At 50.2% G+C, this 25,000-nt stretch overlaps 1 protein-coding gene across 1 annotated transcript in view; it reads left to right on the top strand.

Moving 5' to 3' along the window:
• sgsm2 (small G protein signaling modulator 2) overlaps positions 1-25,000 on the top strand; it is a 52,982-nt gene that overhangs the window by 11,145 nt on the left and 16,837 nt on the right. Inside the window, exons 3-9 of the mRNA XM_064303257.1 lie at positions 15,928-16,096; positions 18,415-18,518; positions 21,063-21,206; positions 21,713-21,861; positions 22,552-22,686; positions 24,209-24,333; positions 24,935-25,000. The exon at positions 24,935-25,000 is cut by the window's right edge and continues 2 nt beyond it. Coding sequence (XP_064159327.1) covers positions 15,928-16,096; positions 18,415-18,518; positions 21,063-21,206; positions 21,713-21,861; positions 22,552-22,686; positions 24,209-24,333; positions 24,935-25,000 — 892 coding nt within the window. The remainder of the gene's footprint in view (positions 1-15,927; positions 16,097-18,414; positions 18,519-21,062; positions 21,207-21,712; positions 21,862-22,551; positions 22,687-24,208; positions 24,334-24,934) is intronic.

The following is a 25,000-nucleotide window of genomic DNA, read 5'->3' as shown; positions in this document are numbered from 1 at the left end:
GGCTGTGTTAAGGAGGCAGTGGGACAGGGCCTGAGCACGGCTGTGTTAAGGAAGCAGTGGGACAGGGCCTGAGCACGGCTGTGTTAATGGGGCAGTGGGACAGGGCCTGAGCACAGCTGTGTTAATGGGGCAGTGGGACAGGGCCTGAGCACGGCTGTGTTAATGGGGCAGTGGGACAGGGCCTGAGCACGGCTGTGTTAATGGGGCAGTGGGACAGGGCCTGAGCACAGCTGTGTTAATGGGGCAGTGGGACAGGGCCTGAGCACGGCTGTGTTAATGGGGCAGTGGGACAGGGCCTGAGCACAGCTGTGTTAAGGAGGCAGTGGGACAGGGCCTGAGCACGGCTCTAATTACTCCTGCTTCCCCGTGTGTCGCATACCACCCGTATGCTCATGTTCGGCCCGTTTGATTGGCTTTGTGTCCATAGCTGAGCGTTCTCATTGGTCATTGAGCGTGATTGTGTCATTGAAAAATAGATGTGATGAGGAACACCGGGATGGATTGGACAGTAATGTCACTGAATGTGACTGTGGTAGCAGCTGTATCGTTGGTCCAGGCTGTGCGCAGTTGTGGTCGGTGATTTGTGATTGGTGCAATGTGACTGTGTTAGCAGCTTTGTGATTGGTGCAGAGTGTGATTATGTTTGCAGCTTTGTGATTGTGTTCGCAGCTCTGTGATGGGTACAGGATAGGATTGTGTTAGCAGGTCTGTGATTGGGTCACGGTATTATTGTGTTAGCAGCTCTGTGATTGGTGATAGACTGGATAGAATGAATGAATGAATGAATCATTGCATTTATATTGCACTTTTCCAGATGCGCAAAGTGCTTTACATTAATGAGAGGAAAACTCTCCTCAACCACCACCAACGTGTAGCACCCACCTGGGCACGGCAGCCATTTTGCGCCAGGACGCTCACCGGCCGTCAGCTGAGGTGGAGAGGGAGAGATCAATTTTTGGCCAATTAAATCAGAAGAAGAGTGAATGGCCCGGTTGAGAGAGCCAGGTTGGGAATTTAGCCAGGACACCAGGGAACACCCTGCTCTTTGTGATGAGTGTCATGGGGTCTTTAATGAGTCAGGACCTCGGCTTAACTGTCTCATCTGAAAGACGGCATCTCCTACGACACAGTGTCCCCATCACTGCACTAGGGCTTTGGGGATTATCCAGCCAGATGGAAGATCACCCCCTGCTGGCCCACCAACACCACTTCCTGCAGCTATTTAATTTTTCCAGGTGGTCTCCCATCCCAGTACAAGCCAAGCCCACACTTTGCTTAGCTTCAGCCTTTCGGCAGGAGCAAGGTGCATGTTGATATGGCTGCCTATAAGATAAGACAAGATGGATGGATAGGGTGCTGGATAGGATTGTGTTTGCAGCTCTGTGATTGGTGCAGAATAGGATTGTGTTAGCAGCTCTGTGATTGGTGCAGAATAGGATTGTGTTAGCAGCTCTGTGATTGGTGCAGAATAGGATTGTGTTAGCAGCTCTGTGATTGGTGCAGAATAGGATTGTGTTAGCAGCTCTCTGATTGGTCCAGGATAGGATTGTGTTAGCAGCTCTCTGATTGGTGCAGAATAGGATTGTGTTAGCAGCTCTCTGATTGGTACAGGATAGGATTGTGTTAGAAGCTCTGGGAATTTGCAGCCTGAGCAGAACTATTGTAGAAGGTCAGTGATTGGTGCAACCTGACTGCAACTGCGGTCGACGATCGGCGATCGGGGCTAAGCCTGATGCGCCTGAAGACACTGATTTAAATATTATTCCATAGATGCGTTGTGCGTCCTGTTAGACAGCTTCAGGTCCGTGATTGGTGCCGCCCCGGTATCACTATAGGAGCAGCTCTGTGATTGGTAGAGCTGCTCTTGCTCAGCCTGGTTATTGTTCCTGCAGATTGCTGCGTGGGTTTCCACCCGATACGGGGCGTCTTCCCCGGACGTGCGGCGGCGAGTTCCCCGAGAGCCGAGAGCAGCTCGTTTCCGCTGCCGATCGGGGGGGGGGACCCGCCGGTGGAATTTTACCGCCCGTCGCTCGGGGTGACGCAGACGCCTCGCGAGCCGCGGCGGGAGCGCGGGCCGTGACTCACGGCAGCGGAGCGACGAGCCGAGCGCCGGAACCGGGGCCGTTTCCTGCGGCTCTGTCGCCGAGGGGTGAAAGGTCGTATGCTAATGAACCGCGGTGATGTCAGCTCTGCCGCCGCTCGGCTGCCCGCCCCCCCCCCCACCACCACCCCCTTCCCCCGTGGGTGGGCCTTGTTAATTGCGGAACATTCGCTAATGAACTTGAACGAGCGCCCCAGCTTCGTTAGCGACGGGCGCGCTGCATTTTGGCCGGCGTTCTGCGCCGCTTAATTAGCACATTCTTAGTCGTCTCTCGTTTCCCGGTCTTCCTGAGAGAGGAGGGAGGCGAAACGAGAGAGGGGCGAGAGAGGGGATTGTTTGTTTTGATGCGGATTCTTTCAGATGATGGATTTGGTTCGGTTTGTGAATATTCGCACCTGGTGCGGCCAGCAAAGACTCTCTAAGTATCTTTGTGAGGACCGTAGCGTGTGTGCATGTATGTGTGTGTGTGTGTGTGAGTGTGCATGCGTGTGTGTATGTAAGTGTGTGTATGTGTGTGGGAGTGTGTGTGTGTGTGTGTGTGTGTATGAGTGTGTGCGTGTATTGGAGAGGATTGTGAGGAGAGCAGTGTGTGTGTGTGTGTGTGTGTGTGTGTGTATTGGAGAGGACTGTGAGGAGAGCAGGAGCAGTGTGTGTGTGTATGTGTGTATTAGTGTACGTGTGTGTGTGAGTGTGTGCGTGTGCGTGTATTGGAGAGGACTGTGAGGAGAGCAGGAGCAGTGTGTGTGTGTATGTGTGTATTAGTGTACGTGTGTGTGTGAGTGTGTGCGTGTGCGTGTATTGGAGAGGACTGTGAGGAGAGCAGAAGCAGTGTGTGTGTGTATGTGTGTATTAGTGTATGTGTGTGTGTGAGTGTGTGCGTGTGCGTGTATTGGAGAGGACTGTGAGGAGAGCAGGAGCAGTGTGTGGGTGGAGGGGAATCCTGCTCCAAGCAGCTCTTGGTGCGGGGGCGTGCGAGTGGGGGAGGGGCAGCAGCCTCAGCCGTCACGACTCTAAGAAAGGAACAATATCAGTGCGTCTGTGAGCCACTCGCTCTGTCTGTGAGCCATGCATTGTGTCTGTGAGCTATTTTCTCTTTCTGTGAGCCATTCGCTTTTTCTGTGAACCATTCACTGAGTCTGTGAGCCATTCTGCCATCCCTGTAATGGCAGCTTCCTGCTCTGCGTGTGCAGTACAGGGTGTTCATAGGGTGAATGCAGGGTTTATACAGTACAGGGTGTTCATAGGGTGAATGCAGGGTTTATACAGTACAGGGTGTTCATAGGGTGAATGCAGGGTTTATACAGTACAGGGTGTTCATAGGGTGAATGCAGGGTTTATACAGTACAGGGTGTTCATAGGGTGAATGCAGGGTTTATACAGTACAGGGTGTTCATAGGGTGAATGCAGGGTTTATACAGTACAGGGTGTCATAGGGTGAATGCAGGGTTTATACAGTACAGGGTGTTCATAGGGTGAATGCAGGGTTTATACAGTACAGGGTGTTCATAGGGTGAATGCAGGGTTTATACAGTACAGGGTGCTCATAGGGTGAATGCAGGGTTTATACAGTACAGGGTGTTCATAGGGTGAATGCAGGGTTTATACAGTACAGGGTGTTCATAGGGTGAATGCAGGGTTTATACAGTACAGGGTGTTCATAGGGTGAATGCAGGGTTTATACAGTACAGGGTGTTCATAGGGTGAATGCAGGGTTTATACAGTACAGGGTGTTCATAGGTGAATGCAGGGTTTATACAGTACAGGGTGTTCATAGGGTGAATGCAGGGTTTATACAGTACAGGGTGCTCATAGGGTGAATGCAGGGTTTATACAGTACAGGGTGCTCATAGGGTGAATGCAGGGTTTATACAGACAGGGTGTTCATAGGGTGAATGCAGGGTTTATACAGTACAGGGTGCTCATAGGGTGAATGCAGGGTTTATACAGTACAGGGTACTCATAGGGTGAATGCAGGGTTTATACAGTACAGGGTGTTCATAGGGTGAATGCAGGGTTTATACAGTACAGGGTGCTCATAGGGTGAATGCAGGGTTTATACAGTACAGGGTGTTCATAGGGTGAATGCAGGGTTTATACAGTACAGGGTGTTCATAGGGTGAATGCAGGGTTTATACAGTACAGGGTGCTCATAGGGTGAATGCAGGGTTTATACAGTACAGGGTGCTCATAGGGTGAATGCAGGGTTTATACAGTACAGGGTGTTCATAGGGTGAATGCAGGGTTTATACAGTACAGGGTGCTCATAGGGTGAATGCAGGGTTTATACAGTACAGGGTGTTCATAGGGTGAATGCAGGGTTTATACAGTACAGGGTGTTCATAGGGTGAATGCAGGGTTTATACAGTACAGGGTACTCATAGGGTGAATGCAGGGTTTATACAGTACAGGGTGCTCATAGGGTGAATGCAGGGTTTATACAGTACAGGGTGTTCATAGGGTGAATGCAGGGTTTATACAGTACAGGGTGTTCGTAGGGTGAATGCAGGGTTTGTATTGTGTGTAGGTTTATGCAGGGTTTGTACTCTACTCTTGACCTCGTCTGTGTTCTTTGTGTTTCGTCCCGTCCAGCTCGCCCCCTCTCCTGTGGAACACGCAGTGCTGCCGTCTCCCGTGCTTTGTGACGCTCACACATTAGTCACAGAAGCACTGGAAGATAACTGCTGTGATTGCTCTTATCAGTGTATCCCCATGTCAAGCACCTGCGTGTGTGTGTGTGTGTGTGTGTGTGTGTGCGTGTTTGTGTATGTGTGTGGGTGCGTGTTTGTGTGTGTGTGTGTGTGTGTATGTGTGTGTGTGCGCGCTTGTATGGGTGCATGTGTGTGTGTGTGCACGTATTTGTGTATGTGTGTGCATGTTTGTTTGTCTGTGTTTCTGTGTGTGTGTGTTTGTGTGTAGGTGCTTGTTTGTGTATGTTTGTTTGTGTGCGCATGTGTGTCTGTGTTTGTGTGTGTGTGTACTTGTGTGTGTGTGCACGTGTGTCTGTGTTTGTGTGTGTGCGCATGTGTGTGTGCGCATGTGTGTCTGTGTTTGTGTGTGTGTGTGCGTGTGTGTGTTTGTATTTTTATTTTAAGTATTCTTTTTCATAAGGGGGGTCCATTATACAGGCATAAACTGACCTCAGCACAGTGAGTCAAATGCTCACTTTTGCTCTTGAATAATTTATATAATAATGTTTTTTGAACACAGCACTATACTAAATTACCATTCTCAGACGTTTTATTTTATTCCAATCTGAACGATTACGCCGTGACATTTTAAAATCTAAAGTTTCGCCCGGAGCAGGCTGCCCGGCTAGTCTGCGCCGTGCTCCCTTGCCCACCGCGAGAGGGATTTTGGAACTTGCATGTTTATGATTCATTATGGAATCCTTCCAAGTGCGAGCATTAGCGTGGGTGGGCGAAGGCTGAAGTGATTTTTCGGTCGGTGTGGGGGGTGCAATTGCTGCTTAAATATTTTAGTGTGAAAAGGGGGGGCCCGAACGGTGGCGCGACGGTAACGCTTCGCTTGTAGAGATTTGGACGCCTCGTTTGCGTGAATGCGGCGGTAATCACTGCAGCCCGCGGGGACGGGGTCTCTAGCGATGCGTGCGCACATCGGCGAGAGCAGCCACAGAGCAGCCTTCCGGAGGCCGGAGCTGAGGCTGCTCCTTATCTACTGCGCTGCTCACCTGCAGCGCTTTAATGAGATATTATCGCTGCTCCATGCTCCTCTGCACAGTGTTCACCGAGCTCCTCTCTGCTCCTCTCTGCTCCTCTGCTCCTCTGCGCTCCTCTCTGCTCCTCAGCTCCTCTCTGCTCCTCTGCTCCTCTGCGCTCCTCTCTGCTCCTCTCTGCTTCTCTGTCCTCCTCTCAGCTCCTCTCTGCTCCTCTCTGCTCCTCTGCTCCTCTGCGCTCCTCTCTGCTCCTCTCTGCTCCTCTCTGCTCCTCTCTGCTCCTCTGCTCCTCTGCGCTCCTCTGCGCTCTTCTCTGCTCCTCTGTGCTGCTCTGTGCTGCTCTGTGCTGCTCTGTGCTCCTCTGCACAGGGTTAAAGGGCTTTTGGGAGCATTCGCACTCTGTCTGGGTGATGAGCTGTGTAAATCTGTGTAAATCTGTGTAAATCTGCAGAACCGGTTGATCCTCAAGGCCTCTCCTGGAGTGGAGAGGTCAGAGTAGCTCAGCGACCATTCTGCCCTGTGAAACTCTGCCCTGCCTCCCTTCCTGCCCCCGTCCCTTCCCAGGGCAGGGGGGGCAGAGGGCTCCTCCTCAGTGCAGGGGGTGGGGCCTCGCACTGTCCCTTCTGCTGAGGAAATCATGTGACTTCCTCCATTTCCTGTTCTGCTGCACAAACACGGTCTCTCCTCTTTCAGCATTCATTTATTCATTCATTCATTCATTTATTCATTCGTTAATTTATTTATTTATTTGTTTATTTATTTATTTATTTATGTCCACAGTATAACTGACTGAATTTCGCCTGCTTTGGGCTTTCATTGTTCAGTGCCCTGAGACAGCTTTAGAATGAAGAGTGTTTTATAAAAATAAAATTGATTGATTGCTCACTGAGTGTTCACAGTGTTGCTCAGTGTGCTGAGACAGACAGGCAGACAGGCAGACAGGCAGACAGGCAGACAGGCAGACAAACAGACCTCGTGCCTGTTGGCTTTGCGTTCAGAATGACCCGGAGTTCAGTACAGGAGCTCGGCTGAACCTTTTCACGCTTTCCTTTCAGCGTCCGCAGCGGCGTTGAGTAATTATGATTTAATTACCAAACAAACGGTGCGGTAAGTGCCTGTTTTTGAATCTCACCCCGCCGCCCGTGTGCCGACACACCAACGCGTCCGGGAAAGCGCGCGGCAACCGTATCTGGGGGAAAAATGCCGCTTTCGCCACGCGGCGTGGGGACTGGCTGTGCGTAGTCCTGGCCTCGGCTGTGCGGGTAACAGGCCAGGTCCCCCCCACACACGCACCCCCCTCCCCACCCGGGACGCGCTCCTGAACCCCAGCGACGGTTGGGGGTGGGGGGTGGGGGGGGGATCGGTTTAACGGCGTGTGAAACTCAGACCCCGTGCGTCAGTCTTTCGCGGTGCGTTAAGCGGAGAGGTGTAACCACGTCTGCGTGGCGTGGGCGGGCAGGCGGGATTATGGGAGATTAGAGCGGGCGAACAGAGCGACTGTAGTCAGGAGAGCTTTGTTTCGGAGGGGGGGTGTGGGGGGGGGGGGGCTCGCTGCCCGCCAGACGAGGGCAGCCAAAGTGCAGGTGTGCCGCCGGTGGAAGTGTGACATCATCTCGAGGTCACCGGTGATTTGGCTTCTTTGCTCACGCGGCTGGTGTCATGGAGACGACACATCCTCGGAATAAATGATTCACGTTCGGCTCCTGTACAGACACACTGTCGCATCAGCTTAGTATTGAGGGCAGCGCAGTTTTCACACTCTTGTGTCTCTTGCCAAGCATTATGGGTTGTGTAGTTTTAGCACTGTTCTACTGTGTTGTACATAGAGTAATTTTATTGGGGCGCCAAGAGCAAGAAGTCACCAGTAACCCAAGAGAAGCATCAGGTATGCTATAGATTAGAGCCTGTTGCTATGCCAACAAGCTGCGCTCACACAGACACGTGAGCTATGTCACTGTCACTTTCTCACACACACACACGCACACTCACACGCACGCACACGCACACACACATGCGCATGCACACAAACGCGTACACACACACACAAATGCACACACATGCACACACATGCACACACACACACTCATGCACACACATTCACATGCACAGTACAGCATGGAGCTCTTGTTCTCAGCAGGTCGCTGATGCTGCTTCATGGATAACAGCAGCTCTGGGAGCGATCGATGGGATTAGCAGAGCTCCTGCAGGGGGAAGCTGGTCTCCCACTGTCTCCCTGGCCTTTGGAGCTTAACGGTTCCTCAGGGGGCTTGTGTGTGTGCTGCCACCTGGGCTGAGGAGGACCAACTGCAGCAGGGCTGTAAAACGCATCAGAAACGGTTCACTAGAAAAGTTAAACTGCAGATGCATATAGGAGTTTGTCTGGTTCCTGCCCATCATAGACAATAGCACAACCTGGATTCTGTCCAATCCATATGGGACACGACTGCACCTCCACCCACACATGCTAACACTTGCGCATGGATCCATATAGACACAGAAATGAACATGCAGACACTCATGCATACGTTCACACACAAACACACACACACAGACACACGCACACAAACACCCACGCACACACAAACACACAGACGTGCACGCACACAAACACACACAACACACGCACACACACACACACACAAACACACGTGATCTCAGGCTGAGGAAGCACAGCCGTGTTGTGTGCATTAGCTTCCGATGGGGACTCTGGAAGGGGGCCATTAGGAGGGGGTGTTTGCAGGGTGCTGCTGTTCCCACCCTCACACTGCTCTCTAATCACCACAGGGATCAGCCACAGGGATCAGCAGGCCAGCGTAGCCCTCTGCCGCCCAGATCTGGCCCTCACTGTGAGGGGGCTGTGCGGCGTACAGCGCGTGGGTTTTATCGATCCAGTTCACCAAAGTATCTGTTGATGAACAGGGCGGTCTCTAGAGGGACCAGGTTTAAACAATAAGAAAAGCCATTGGAGCACCATTTCCTGTTTTTTTTGTCTGTGTGAGTGTGCCTGTGTGTGTGTGTGTGTGTGCACATGAGCGCGCATGTGTGTATGCGTGTGTATTTATGTTTGTGCATGTTACATATATATATGTGTGCGCGTGTATATATGTATGTGTGTGTGCGTGTGTTTGTGCATGTGCGTGTGTGTGTGTGTGTGTGCATGATGTCCCAAAGCAGTCAGGCCTACGATCAATGAGAAAGATAATAAACTTCTCTCAAAGTGTGGGGAGAGTGACAGAGTGAGAGTGATAGCATTGATTTCGTGACTGCTGTCCGTCCCCCCCAGCAGAAGCTCCCAGTTTAGATAAAACCTCTTTTTCCCCTTTTGTTTTTTTTTGACATAAGATTGGGGGGCTGGGAAAGGGAATCGATATTTAATCACAGAGCGCTAAACTTACTAATATACAAGTCCATACATCAGGACCGTTAAGCAGGAGAGAGGATGGAGAGAGAAAGAGAGGGAGAGAGAGAGAGAGGGAGAGAGAGAGAGCGGGAGAACGAGAGAGAGAGATGGAGAGAAAGAGAGAGAGAGATGGAGAGAAAGAGAGAGGGATAAAGAGAGAGAGTGAGTGAGAAAGAGAGGGAGAGCGGGAGAAAGAGAGGGAGAGAGGGAGAGCGGGAGAAAGAGAGAGAGAGATGGAGAGATAAAGAGAGGGATAAAGAGAGAGAGTGAGTGAGAAAGAGAGGGAGAGAGGGAGAGAGAAACAGAGGGAGAGAGGGAGAGCGGGAGAGCAGGAGAGCGGGAGAAAGAGAGAGAGAGATGGAGAGATAAAGAGAGGGATAAAGAGAGAGAGTGAGTGAGAAAGAGAGGGAGAGAGGGAGAGAGAGAGAGAGACTGCGTCAGTACTGTGTGGCTCTGGTCTTTGTTATTAGATCTGTGCAGGATGTTGTCTCCATTAGCACGGCGAACGCATAAGAGTCAGCTGACATTTAAACTCTACTTAGAGCCCTGCCCTCGAGCCTTGGCAGCTGTTCTCTCGCGTATGCCACTAATGGAAAATCATTTCTGCGTTTTCTGCTAAAATTCGAGCAATTATTCAAGCCGCAGTTTGTTCTGTGCCCGTGGGCATCGGAGTCGATGGCTCTGGCTCATTTCAATGACTTTGCCAATAACTGCGCATCTCACTGTGTTAATGCACAGGATATAGAATATGTAAGGATATGTAAGATGTGCATGCTTACATGCGGTGCAGTTATGTTACAAGCATTTAGCCTGCGCCGAGATCTTTCGGTTGTGTCTGGGTGGAAAAAGAAATCTATCTCTCCATAACAGTGCTTGTTGTGAGCTTAACTGCATTGTTGCTCTTCCTAAAGGGATTAGTCTAAGACTGATCATCTCGATCAGTGCAATGAGCAGAAGGCATTGGTGCTGAGAGACCTGATATTCCTGGAAATCAGTTTTAATTAAAAAAAAACCTTCTTTTGCTTAAAAAAAGGGAGAAAAGCTGCTGGTAGTGTTGTGTGAGGGAGGATTCCTGTTCTCCTCGCTGGATCAGTGAATACTAATCACATTATGAATGGAAGATTCAAGCTGTTTGGGTGGTGTTGTAATGTGGAGAAGCCAGGCTGTTTGGGTGGTGTTGGAGAAGCCAGGCTGTTTGGGTGGTGTTGTAATGTGGAGAAGCCAGGCTGTTTGGGTGGTGTTGGAGAAGCCAGGCTGTTTGGGTGGTGTTGTAATGAGGATGAGTCAGGGTGTTTCAGTGGTGTTGTAATGTGAAAGAGCCAGGCTATTTGGGTGATGTTCTAATGCGTATTAGTCAGGCTGTTCGGGTGGTGTTTGGGTGTTGTTATAATGTGGATGAGTCAGGCTGTTTGAGTGGTGTTGTAATGAGGACAAGCCTGGCTGTTTGGGTGGTGTTTGGGTGGTGTTCTAATGTGAAAGAGCCAGGCTGTTTGGGTGGTGTTCTAATGCGTATTAGTCAGGCTGTTTGGGTGGTGTTTGGGTGGTGTTATGTGGATGCTCCAGGCTGTTTGTGTGGTGTTTGGGCGGTGTTTGGGTGGTGTTGTAATGTGGAGAAGCCTGGCTGTTTGGGCGGTGTGTTTGGGCGGTGTTTGGGTGGTGTTTGGGCGGTGTGTTGGGTGGTGTTGGGTGGTGTTTGGGCGGTGTTTGGGTGGTGTGTTGGGTGGTGTTTGGGCGGTGTTGGGTAGTGTGTTTGGGTGGTGTGTTGGGTGGTGTTTGGGCGGTGTTGGGTAGTGTGTTTGGGCGGTGTTTGGGTGGTGTTTGGGTGGTGTGTTGGGTGGTGTTTGGGTGGTGTGTTGGGTAGTGTGTTTGGGCGGTGTTGGGTAGTGTGTTTGGGTGGTGTTTGGGTGGTGTTGGGTGGTGTTTGGGCGGTGTTGGGTACTGTGTTTGGGTGGTGTGTTGGGTGTTGTGTTTGGGCAGTGTGTTGGGAGGAGGTGCTGTTTAATGACCAGGCCCGGTTGCTGAGAGCCGTGCAGGGCGGAGAGAGGGGACGTGGGGAAGGCGTTACACAACCGAGCGGCCAGCCGGGGCAAACTCATTAGCCTCGGCTGCAGCGGTGAGGCGTTTGAGCTGCACACAGCGCGACTTTAAAGACCTCCCACCGAAGACCACGGCCTTGTCTCTACATCGCAGATCACAGAGGAGACTGTCTGTGTCTGCCTCTCTCTCCTCTTCAAACGGCCGGGCTGGGAAGTGACATGACACGTAGCCGGTGCGTGGAGTTAAACCGTTTTTTATACCCTGTTCTTGAAAAGAGCGAGCGAGATAGAGCCGGCTATTCCTTGGCCGTGTTTCTGATTGTGCGCTGTCAGGCTTGAAGATGTGAAACGGAAAAGGCCTCAGAGAAGGTAATCACAGCTCAGCCAGCGGACGCCGTCCCGTGTGTACGCAGTATATTACAAGATCTTCAGAGCGACGAAACCCAAAAAAAAAAAAAGACAGCACCCCCTCCCCCCCTGCACAGGGATTGGGGATCTGGAGCGTGCAGCGATCACAAGGGTGGGGTGGGGCCGATGAGTCAGACAGCATCCCCCCCCGTCCCTCGCCGACAGCGAGTCACTCTGTAACACAGTTCATTTCTGTCAATTAGCGTGACTCATCGCGCCACGTGCTGTCGGAGGAGCCGGTCGAGTGCGCCGGTGACGCCCGTCGGCCGCTCGGATGGATGATGGGGATTAACGTCCCTCTAACGTCCCCCCCCCCCCCTCCAAACAACACGCCTTCTCTCAAATGCCACCCAGTTTTAATTAAGTGGCTCGCGCTAACGAGCTAACGAGCTAACGGGCTAAAGGGAGACGGATGCCTCGGTGCCCCCTGTGCTTCAGCCCCTCGGTCTGCGTTAGCGTTAGCGTTAGCACTGCACTAGCCCAGGGCTTCATAACCTCCATTTGCTTTGACAGAGACCCGCACGACACAGATGCCTTTTCCTGCAGAGTGAAGACTTTTAACTGTGACTGCAGCAAACATTAGTGATGCTGCTCAGCGTTGTCGCCATTTGCTGAATGGAGACTCTCTCCCTGGGTTAGGCACCCCAGCTCAAAATTGTTCAGGAACACTTTTGGTTTTGATGACACACTTGTTCGCAGAGACAAGTGTAATTTACCTCATTGGTAGGCACATCTTTAATCAGAGGATGCTTGTTCTCATTGTGTGAGCGAATGGCGTATATTCAGTGAAAGTATCCGTATGTTCAGAAGGTACACAGGAAAATGGACATCAGTCATTAAAACAGTTCATTGAATAGCATGTTGATGTGACATCAAATGTATAGTGTGTGACTATATCATGTAATTGTTATACTTACTCCATTTACAATATGTACAGTAAGAAATGCGTGGATAAGTAGATAAATATATGTCTGTGTATGTCGTGTGTTTGTGTGCTGTATGTGAATGTGTGTGTACGTGTTTGCGTATGTTGTATTGTTGTGTGAGTGTATGTTTGTTCTAAAGTGCGCGTATGTTGTGAGTGTATGTATGTTGTGTGTGTGCATGTGCGTGTGTTTGAGTGTGTGTGTTTGTGTGTGAGAGTGCATGTGTGTGACTTTGTGATTGTGTGTGTTGTGAGTGTGTGTGAGAGAGAGAGAGAGAGAGAGAGAGAGAGAGAGAGAGAGAGAGAGAGAGAGAGAGAGAGAAAGAGAGCGTGAGCAGGTTATAGGGCCACACTGGAGAGGCTGCAGGCTTATATAAGGTGCTAAACGCTGTTTTTCTGCAGGCAGTTATTCCCTCTGATTCTGATCTGTTGCTGCCACCGGCTGGCCTGGGGGGCTTAAATATAGGCTCTGTGTGTGACAACAGCTCACAGTGCACACACACACACACACACACACACTCTCTCACAAACACATACACTCACTCTCTCTCACACACACACTCACACACACTCTCTCTCTCACACACACACACACTCACTCTCTCTCTCACACACACACACACTCACTCTCTCTCTCACACACACATACACTCACTCTCTCACACACACACACACACACACACACACTCTCTCTCCCTACCGCAGTGCTTCAGAGCAGCATGCAGTGTTTATCACACAAGGCACGCAGTCTCCCTACACACCTCTCTCTCACACACACACACACTCTCTCTCACACCACACACACACACACACACACACTCACTCTCTCTCCACACACACCTCTCACCACACACACTCCTCTCTCTCTCACACACACACACACTTCACACACACACACACACCTCTCTCTACACACACACACTCACACACACTCACTCTCTCTCACACACACACCACACACTCTCTCTCACACTACTCTCTCTCACACACACACCACACACTCTCACCACACACACTCACTCCTCTCACACACACAACTCTCTCACACACACACACACACACACTCTCTCTCCCCACCACACACACACACACACATCACTCCTCACACACCACACACCACCACAACACTCACACACCACACACACACTCTCTCCACACCACACACACACACTTCTCACACACACACACACACACCTCTCTCTCACACACACCCACACACTCTCTCTCACCCCACACACACACACACTCTCTCACACATCACTCACCACTCTCACACACACCTCTCTCACCACACCCACTCTCTCTCACACACACTCTCACACACTCTCTCTCTCACACACACACTCACACACTCTCTCTCTCTCACACACACACACACACACACACTCTCTCACACACACACACACACAGCGTGTCCCTACCGCAGTGTTTATCACGCTGAAGGATCGCAGTGCCACTCCCTCTCTCTCTGACACACACACACACATACACTCACTCTCTCTCACACACACTCTCACACACTCACTCTCTCTCACACACACACTCTCACACACTCTCTCTCACACACACACACGCACACACACACACACACACACTCACTCTCTCTCACACACACACACACACTCTCTCTCTCTCTCTCTCTCACACACACACACACACACCCTGTCCCTACCGCAGTGCTTCAGAGCAGCACGCAGTGTTTATCACGCTGAAGGATCGCAGTGCCACTCAGGCGCTCGCCGAGCGTAAATCTCAGGCTCTCTCAAACGGCAGAAAGGATGATATCATTTTTTATTGCTTCGCTTTAATTGTTTCGGCTACCCCTGCTCGGCTCCCGCGCCTAGCCGCCACCTCCTCCAGAACGAAGCCGTGTCTCTACCGGAGGGGGGGGGAGGGAGGGGGGAGGGAGGGGGGCCATAACTCCCTAATTCGGTTTTACCTTCCGACGGGGGCGGGTGTTTAATGGAGCTTCGCCCGGCTGTCGTCCTCCTCATAAAATATGCAGGAGCCGTGCTCCGAGGAACGCCACGTCGAGGCGTCGTCGGCGGCAACAGGCTTGTTCTCCTCCTCCCCCTCCCCCCCACCTTAAATATTTCACAGGTCCTCAGACGGCTCAGGGTGAATTATGTTGCCGGCGGTGACCGCAGTGCGAAAGCTTCGCTGCTTCACGCAGGGGGGGGCATACGCCCGTGGGCACCCCAAACACTGGAGAGAGGAAAGGCTTTTGCTTTCCAGCTGAGGCAGATTCTCCACATCCGCTGTTAATTATGAGACTTTAAGGACTATTTTAAATTGAAAAATGAACATGCAGATTAATAGTACGGGGGGATGAATTTATAACGATGGTAATAACTCCTTGCGTTTATATCGCGCTTTTCTCACCCTCAAAGCGCTTTACGGCAATGAGGGGGGATACTCGCCTCGACCACCACTGACGTGTAGCACCCCCACCTGGGTGATACACGGCAGCCATTTTGCGCCAGAACGCTCACCACACATCAACTGCGGTGCAGAGTGAGAGAATATTTTTTTAGCTAACTAAATCAGATGATGATTAGGCTGCAGGTTGAGATTCAGCCAGGACACACGGAGACCCCCTGCATTTTTTTTGATGAGTGTCATGTGACCTTTAAAGAATCAGGACCTCGGTTTATTATTACATCCGAGAGACGGTGTCTCCTACAGCACAGTGTCCCCATCACAGCACTGGGGCATTGGGGTTTGTTCAACCAGAGGGAAGATTGCCCCCTACCGGCCCACCAACATCATTTCCCACAGCAACTTGGTTTTCCCTGGAGGTCTCCCATCCAAGTACTAACCAAGCCCACGCTTAGCTTTAGCCATTCAGCAGGAGCAGGGTGCATGGTGGTATGGCTTCTGGCAAGGTTTATTTTTATGAGAGATGGGTCCCTCTCTTACATAAGAGTATTGCATAATTGTGCATTGTGTTACTGTGGAATGTAATGTGTTGATATGATGATGTGCTGTATTATGAGTCACGCTGTCTATTTTGAACTGCCTCTGATCATTATTATGATGATGAATATTATTTTTTATTGTAATTGTCGGTATGTTATAGATTATACCTTCATTTTGTCTAGATTTTGTTTTCTTTTCTGGACATGGAATGTAAACTAGTCCACACAGACCTGTAGAAAATTGTATTGCGGTACTTTTTTATGAAAGTTAATTGTTTCCTCTTGTAGTGATTGTACTGCAGAGGGATGAAAATTACCTGGGAACAATTTTCTTTAATAAAAGAATCCGAAGTTTTGAAAATAACTACAGCACTCTCCCTCTCCCTTTCCTCTCTCCCTCTTTCCCTTATTCTCTCTCTCCCTCCCTCCCTCCCTCCACGCCCCCCTTTCTCTCTCTGCTCTGCAGGTACGATTGAGGCCTGTCTGGGGCACATGCTGAAGCGACGGGCTGCGGGTTTTCTGCGCAGCGATAAGATCGCTGCTCTCTTCACTAAGATGGGGAAGGTGAATGAGACAGTGGGGGAGGTGTGCCGCAAGGTGCAGGAGCAGCTGCAGCAGCAAGCCGAGGCCACCAGGTCTGAGGCCACGCCCACACGAGCACCAGCACCATCACTGTCACTAACTACTAACCCAACACCTACGCCTGCACCATCACTATCACTAACTACTAACCCAACACCTACGCCTGCACCATCACTATCACTAACTACTAACCCAACACCTACGCCTGCACCATCACTATCACTAACTACTAACCCAACACCTACGCCTGCACCATCACTATCACTAACTACCAACCCAACACCTACGCCTGCACCATCACTATCGCCAACAACTAACCCAGCACCATCACCACCACTATCGCCAAGTTCTAACCCAACACCATCACTATCGCCAAAATCTAACCCAACACCATTACTATTAGTAACAACTAACCCAACACCATCACTATCGCCAACAACTAACCCAACACCATCACTATCACTAACAACTAACCCAACACCATCACTATCACCAACATCTAACCCAACACCATGACTAACAACTAACCCAACACCATCACTATTGCCAACAACTAACCCAACACCATCACTGTCACTAACAACTAACACAACACCTGCACCATCACTATCACCAACAACTAACCCAATACTCACACCAACACCATCACTCTCACCAACAACTTTCACCAACACCATCACCATCACCAACAACTAACCCAACACCATCACTATCACCAACAACTAACCCATCACCATCACTATCATTAACAACTAACCTAACACCAACATCATCACCAACAACTAACCCCACACCATCACACTCACCAACAACTAACCCAACACCATCACTATCACTAACAACTAACCCAACACCAACATCATCACTATCACTAACAACTAATGCGACACCAACACCACCACTATCATTGAAAACTAACCCAACACCATCACTGTCACCAACATCTAACCCAACACCATCACCCCACTCCTCAGAGCTTTGCTGCTTCTCATTGGCTGACTGCGTTTGGGTTTGGGTTTGACGTGGCGTTTTCTGAAGGTCTGAAATGCGATTGGTCGCGGTCAGAGCCCGACGCCCTCACCGGTGAGCAGGACTAATTGGGCAGACAGGTTTCGTGTTTAATCGGGTTATCCGGCTGCTGTCGAGTTATCCGGACAGAGCAGGAACGGACGGAGCTCGGGGGCGAACGTGAAAATGCCAGCGCGCGGCCTTTCGACGCGCACTTTAACGCGGCCGTTTGTCCGAGTGAAATGCTAACGTAAAGCTATCGTGACGGCGAGCGGTTGTGTTTGGTGTAGATTACGCGAGCTCTGGGGCTGTTCTCTAAGTGAATGGATTAGGTCCTGGGCCCGTAGAGGCCGTCTGCTGCAGATCTGAATGAGCTACTCCGAGAGGCCCTTTCCTGCACTCAGGAAGCTTCCGCGTCACAAACAGGAAGTCCCGCCCACTGTACTGAGTGACGTCCTCATTTGAAAAGGACAGAGGAAAGGCGTGGGGACCCTGTTCCAGGAAGGACAGATTTGTTCCTGGCCTTCTGTTCTTAGTTTAAATAGCCCATTCATTCACGCGGCCTGATATTTTAGCTAAGTTTATTGATGAGCTCATGAACGACAGCTAAGGATAGTTCTTGTGCCGCTGCATGAAACGTTTTGCTGTAGTTTGATCTAAAAGTGAGTCTGTCTGCAGTGTGAGTCTATGGCCTTGTGTCCACCATAAATTTGTCATTTATTAATCATTGTAGTATATGTAAGGAACCAAAGAAAGAGTTTTATCCTAAAAGAAACAGTGTCCTCATGCTCCCAGTACAGGAATATTTTGTATTAGTCATGTGGAGCATAAGGTTTTTTCCATTTTAACCAATCAAGACTGACTCATTCTAGTGGCAGGCTGCCAATCAGAAGAGAAATTGAAGTACATCCATACAGAACAGAGACACCATGTCAGAAACGAAACACTTTGCAACAAAAGGAATTTTTCCTACTTATACATTTGAAAAAAAAAGACTATACGTGCATTATTATTTTCTTGCTTAATCTTAATACGAGAAAATGCTTTTAGGACTTGTCACCTAAACTCTTGCCGTGTGACACACCTCACCTGGTAACTCTGATTCAGACTCTGAGGCATGCTGCCACCTGCTGGTGTTAAAGATAATGCAGCCTGTTCAGTTCCAGCTGTCGCTGTTGAATTGTACTGTATATGCAGGATGTGATGTGTATAGTCTCTCTTTCTCTCTCTTTCTCTCTCTCTCCCTCTCTGTCTCTCTCTCTCTCTCTCTCTCTTTCTCTCTCTCTGTCTCTCTCTGTCTCCCTCTCTTCCTCTCTCTCTGTATCCCTCTCTCTCTCTCTCTCTCTCCCCCTCTCTCTCTCAGGAGGATGCAGAGCTCAGCTCAGGCATGCCGGCGGCGCAGGATCGCCGCGGCTGAAGCACTGGGCGGCCCTGCCCCCTCTCGCCCAGGCCATAAAGCACATCTGGGTGCGGACGGCTCTCTGAAAGTTCTGACAAGCAGTCTACCAGAACATTGTGACAATCCATAACCAGCAGTAGCCTATCACCCCTACTCCACCAAACCACAACTGCCTGTACTCACCCCCACTCCACCCAAACCACAACTGCCCCTGTACTCACCCCCTACTCCACCCAAACCACAACTGCCCCTGTACTCACCCCCAACTCCACCCAAACCACAACTGCCCCTGTACTCACCCCCAACTCCACCCAAACCACAACTGCCCTCTCACCACTCACCCAACCACACTCCTACCCAACACCAACAACTGCCCCTGTACTCACCCCCAACTCCACCCAAACCACAACTGCCCCTGTACTCACCCCCAACTCCACCCAAACCACAACTGCCCCTGTACTGCACTTTCAGGGTTTTCGTGTTGTTATTTATAAGTTATTTTTTGCTTACTTGAACATCAATAAAACATTCACTTGCCGAATATAGTATTCACTTTTTAGTCCTCCCTCTCTGGCTCTAGCTCAGATTACACTTACATTTACGGCTCCTGACAAAATGCAGGTGCTCTCAACAGTGCAGCACAACAATTCGAAGAGTCTGTGTCTGTTTTCTCCTGCCTAGATGCTACGAGATAAAGCTTCCCCTTCAAAAGAACGTGTGCTCTTTAACCACCGAGGCTAACAGCTTGAGTCAGTGCAACGTCTTTCCCTCGCACAGCTTCACGGTGTGAATTCACCCTTAGTTCAATGACTATCTCAACAGAAGTTACTGCTAAGCACAGTTTACAACTATTGCACTTGAACATTTTCAGCAGCTGTTACAACGTTGATTCTCCAATATCAGTCCTAATCTTCCTGCGTTGCCTGGGACTCTGGGAAAGTGGGCGGGGCTAACTGGTAGATACAGTATGAAACTGTAATGAAAGGCTATCGGTGGTGATGACTGACGAGGTCCCGGCTGTGTATAGTTGCATAAAAAGTTAGACAGCTGGTCTTCTTAAATGCCAATTTGCAAGTTACTCAGTATGTAAAATATATCGGCTATGTAACCTACATAGTTATAACCAACTGAAGTCCCAGAGGGGTTTTGTATTTTTGTTTTGTTTATTTTCCTATTTATGTATTTATTTAAATTATTCTCTATTCATATTATTATCACTTTTCTTGACTGTAATTTCTCATTTGTTGATCTTGCAATAGGCTACCTTTATTATATTTTAAACTCTGATTTGATCCATAATTTATATTCATATATTTCTATTCTCTTGATTTGTTGTTGTTGACATAAAGACTTGTAGTTAAGTCTAAAATCGTGTAATGACTTAATATCGATCACAAATAAGTTTAATTTAATTGCTATAATCCGTTGATATTATATCATTCGTTTTTATCAAATGAGGAGAATATGCTGTCATAGCACTGTTTAAGCACAGTTTCAGCACCATCAGTACATTTCATTCGAGTCATTCAATACATTCGGTACATTTTGTTCATTTGAGTCATTTAATACATTCGGTACATTTTGTTCATTTGAGTCATTTAATACATTCGGTACATTTTGTTCATTTGAGTCATTCAATACATTCAGTTCATTTTGTTCATTTGAGTCATTCAGTGCATTGAGCACATTCAGTTCATCTTGTTCATTTGAGTCTTTTGAACTTTGAACGAATTGAACGAAACAAACAAAAGACCGGTGTGAAGGGCTTCCGCTCCAGCACCGTAGCACACAAGCGATGTAACATCATTTACTTAATGACACGGATAGTATTTGCAATGCCTACAGTGCAAATGCTAAAACATCCCTTTAGGCATATACCAGTCGCTTACATTTTGATAGTTTATTGTCTTTGGTTTTATAGTGACGAGAGTCATGCGGTGACGCAGAGAGCGCACCCCGTTCAGGTGGATCAGTGCTGTCGTTGGCTAATTGCTAGCACACAGCCCAGTGGTGAAAGTGAGAGTTAAATAAGAGTAGCTGCAGCTTCAGCAAATTGTAAGTTCGCAACTTAACTGAGAGCTGAGCCAAAACGAATAAATCTTTGGGAGGCGAGTCAGTACGTTTTGTTCACCCAAAAAAAATTTGTTCAAAAAAGAACGAATTGTTCAAGACCAACACACCACTATTGAAGTCGAATGTAGGGGGTGGTGGTGATGTATTTGTGGTGAGTGTTGCTCTGGGCAGGGGGGTGAGGTGTCTGTACTGAGTGTTGCTCTGTGCGGGGGTGAGGTGTCTGCACTGAGTGTTGCTCTGTGCGGGGGTGAGGTGTCTGTACTGAGTGTTGGTCTGTGCAGGGGGTGAGGTGTCTGTACTGAGTGTTGGTCTGTCAGGGGTGAGGTGTCGTACTGAGTGTTGCTCTGTGTAGGGGTGAGTGTCTGTATGAGTGTTGCTCTGTGCGGGTGAGGTGTCTGTACTGAGTGTTGGTCTGTTCAGGCGCTGAGGTGTCTGTACTGAGTGTTGGTCTGCAGGGGATGAGGTGTCTGTACTGAGTGTTGGTCTGTGCAGGGGGGTGAGGTGTCTGTACTGAGTGTTGCTCTGTGCAGGGGGGTGAGGTGTCTGTACTGAGTGTTGCTCTGTGCAGGGGGGTGAGGTGTCTGTACTGAGTGTTGGTCTGTCGTCTCTCTGCAGTCAGTACTACGAGAAGGAAGCTCTGATGCACGACTTGGTCTGTGGTCCCATCCTGGCAGCTCTGCTGGGTGAGTCATTCTCCTCTCCCCCTGAACACACCTACAACGCACCCATAACACATCTATAATTCACCTATAACGCACCTATTATGCATCTATAACGCATCTATAATGCATCTATAACACAGCTATAATGCACCTGTAATGCACCTGTAAAGCATCTACAACTCACCTCTTACGCACCTGCAACATACCTGTAACGCACCTTCAACACAACTGCAACACACTTCTGGGAGATGTGGAATGCACCTGCAATGGACCTCTTAAAATGTCTTCTAATATAATAATCGTTTAATGATGTTATTGTTGTTGTTGTCTTTGCAATAAAAATTATAATTGCAATAAGGATTTGGGGGAAAAATAGGCCCCGTATGTTTGGTGTGGCTATAATCTTTGTTTCCACCTTGCATACTTCTCACTCCTATCCTCCGTCTCTCCCTCTCTCACTCTCTCTCTCTCTCTCTCTCTCTCTCTCGTTCTTTTCTGTCTTTGTCTCCTCGCCCCTCCCTCCTCAGTTGGGCCTTGTGCGCTGGAGTACACCAAGTTAAAAACCTCGGATCACTTCTGGACCGACCCGTCAGCCAATGAGCTGGTCCAGAGACACCGGATCCACGGGGCCCACCGGGGCCAGGACCCCTCGCCCAGCAGGAGGCCCGCCCTGGGGGTGAGAATGCCCTGCCCCGCCCTGCCCCGCCCCACCCTGCCCTGCCTCGCCCTGCTTCGCCCTGCTCCACCCTGCCCTGCCCCGCCCTGCCCCACCCCGCCCCACCCTGCCCTGCCCCGCCCTGCCCCGCCCCACCCTGCCCCTGCCCGCCCTGCTCGCCCTGCTCCACCCTGCCCTGCCCCCCTGCCCCCCCCCACCCGCCCCACCCTGCCCCTGCCTCGCCCTGCCCCACCCCGCCCCACCCTGCCCTGCTCCCCTCCGCCCCAACGCCCCCACCCTGGCCCCACCCCCCCCGCCCCACCCGCCCCTGCCCTGCCCACCCTGCCCTGCCCTGTCCCGTCCTACCCTACCCCGCCCCGTCCTGCGCTGCCCCAGCCTGCCCTGCTTCACCTCCTTCATGTCATGTTGTTATGATATTGATGTGATGTTGACACACATTGCTATTGTTGTCGTTATGTTGCTATGACGTCGTTATGTTGCTGTGACGTTGTTGTAATGTTGACGTGGTGTTGTCATTATGTTGCTGTAACATTGTTGTTACGTTGCTGAGACGTTGTCATTATTTTGCTGTGATGTTGTTGTTATCTTTATGTGAAGTTGTCTTTGTATTCATGTGGCATTATTGTTATGTTGCTGTGACGTTGCTGTGACGTTGCTGTGACGTTGTAACGGCGTTTCCTCTCCTCCCAGATCCGGAAGCGGCAGTCCAGCGGCAGCATGTCGGAGGACAGGTTCGCTGCGTCGGCGCGTGAATACGTGGAGTCGCTGCACCAGAACTCACGAACGCACCTGCTCTACGGCAAGAACAACGTGCTGGTGCAGCCGGTGAGCCAGAACACACACACTCACACACACACACACACAGCATGCATACACACACACACATACAGCATGCATGCACACACACACATACAGCACACACACACACACACACTCACACACATACTGCATGCACTCATACTCACACACACACACATACCGCATGCACACACACTCACACACACACACACACACACACACACACATACAGCATGCATCCATACACACACACACACACAGCATGCATACACACACACACATACAGCATGCATCCATACACACACACAGCATGCATACACACACACACATGCAGCATGCACACACACACGCACACACTCACACACATACTGCATGCACACACACTCACACACTCTCACACATACACAGGTAGACCTGCACACACAGAGTGAGGTGAAACACAGAGTAGAAGTATGTGCACAACCATACAGGATCCACACATGCTTGTGTGTGGGCTGCTTCAATCTGACCCCCCAGTGACCCCCCTTACAGCTTAAACCCGGGTCAGTGACCCTCCACCCCCCCCTCTAGCAGAAATCCATACCAGCAGACCTGGGGGAGTTATGAATATTAATCAGCTTCTGTAATCATGAATATTAATCAGACTGTGATTAATAGACCATGGCCCATTTCACTGACTGAGAACAGGAGAAGTGTGAGCCGGGAAACAAGAAACAGGAAACGCTCTCCTCTTCCTGCTCCCTCCCTTATTCTCTCGCTCCCTTTCTCTCTCTGCCCTCCTCCTCTCTCACCCTGTTTCTACGGATACAGGTATGATACCAGCGCGGTCAATGGCAGGATTGTTAGTGATGTTGACGGGGGGGCGGGGCGGGGCGATTATGGCGTAGACGCGCGCGGAGAGCAGTGGTAATAAATCCGGCGACTGACTGACTGTCTCCTCGGCGCGGTTGTTTGGAAGCGGATATGCTGAGCTCAGCTGCTGGCTGGCAGCTTTGCTTTGACGGACGGCGGTTCTCGCAGTCGATACTGTGAATGAGCCAGCCCTGCTGGGAGAGGGGGAAATTTATTCCTAATTTGAGTTTCGGCGTGAAGCCGGGGCGGTTAAATCCTGCGGCAGCCGCCGGGCCTCCCCACCCCGCGCGCGGGGGGCGGCCGTATTTCAGCTGCTCCGTACTGTACATCACCTCTCCCTCGTTTCTGCCTCGTCTTTCCCTCTCTCCCTCTCTCAAATTCAAATTCAAATTCAAAAAATGCTTTATTGGCATGAAATGCGTTTGTACTTATTGCCAAAGCGTACGCACACAAACAGGAATAGGAATACAAACGACAGTGAAATACAAACAACATTGTGGTAACGACAACAATGCAATTAACAGTGTGGTAATGGCCACAGCGAGTAGGCTATATAATAACAATAATAATAATAATAATAATAATAAAATAATCCCTCTCTCTCCCTCTCTCTCTCTCTCTCTCTTCCTCCCTCTCTCTCCCTCTGTCTCTCTCCTGCTTCTGCTGTTGCTCTCTCTCTCTCTCTCTCTCTCTGCAGAAGAAGGACATGGAGGTTTTGCGGGGGTACCTCTCTCTCCACCAGGCGGGGGAGAACCTCACCCTCAAGTGGACCCCAAATCAGCTGATCAACGGAACGCTGGGAGACTGCCACCTGGAGAACAGGTGCTGGCCCCGCCCACACGATTCCGAACGCAGCGCCGCTCGAATCACGGCCCTCAGGGTCCTAGAGCTGCTGGTGTTCCACCCTCCCTTTCCCTGGGAGTCAGGTGTGAAGAGAGTCTGGCCAATCAGTAGCACTAATTGCCTCGTTAGTTACCAAGGGGGAAAAGAAAACCAGGGCTGGATTTGGATTTGAGGTCCAGATTTGAGTATCCATGGTATACACTGTGACTGTAGAGGACAGAAATGTAAACTTATAAAGAAACTGATATTTAAATAATAAACACTAAATTAAATAATAAAATCACTAAAATATCTCTCTGCCTCTCCCCTCCATTCTCCATTCCTGTTGCTTTCTCCCTCTCTCTCTCTCTTTCTCTTTCCCTCTCTCTCTCCCTCTCTCTCTCTCTCTCCTCTCCCTCTCTCTCTCTTTCCCTCTCTCCCTCTCTCTTCCCCTCTCCCTCGCTCTCTCTCTCCTCCTCCCTCCCTCTCTCTCCCTCTCCCTCTCTCTCTCCCTCGCTCTCTCTCTCTTCCTCTCTCCCTCGCTCTCCCTCTCTCTCTCTTTCCCTCTCCCTCTCTCTCCCTTGCTCTCTCTCTCCCTCAGTATATACTGGGACTATGCTCTGACTGTGCCTATCCGCCAGATCGTGTGCCTCCACTGTCATCAGCG

Source organism: Anguilla rostrata, chromosome 12 (genome assembly GCF_018555375.3).
Source record: "Anguilla rostrata isolate EN2019 chromosome 12, ASM1855537v3, whole genome shotgun sequence".
Taxonomy (NCBI): domain Eukaryota; kingdom Metazoa; phylum Chordata; class Actinopteri; order Anguilliformes; family Anguillidae; genus Anguilla; species Anguilla rostrata.
Note: the sequence above shows the minus strand (reverse complement) of the source record. Positions and strands in the feature narration are given on the sequence as shown.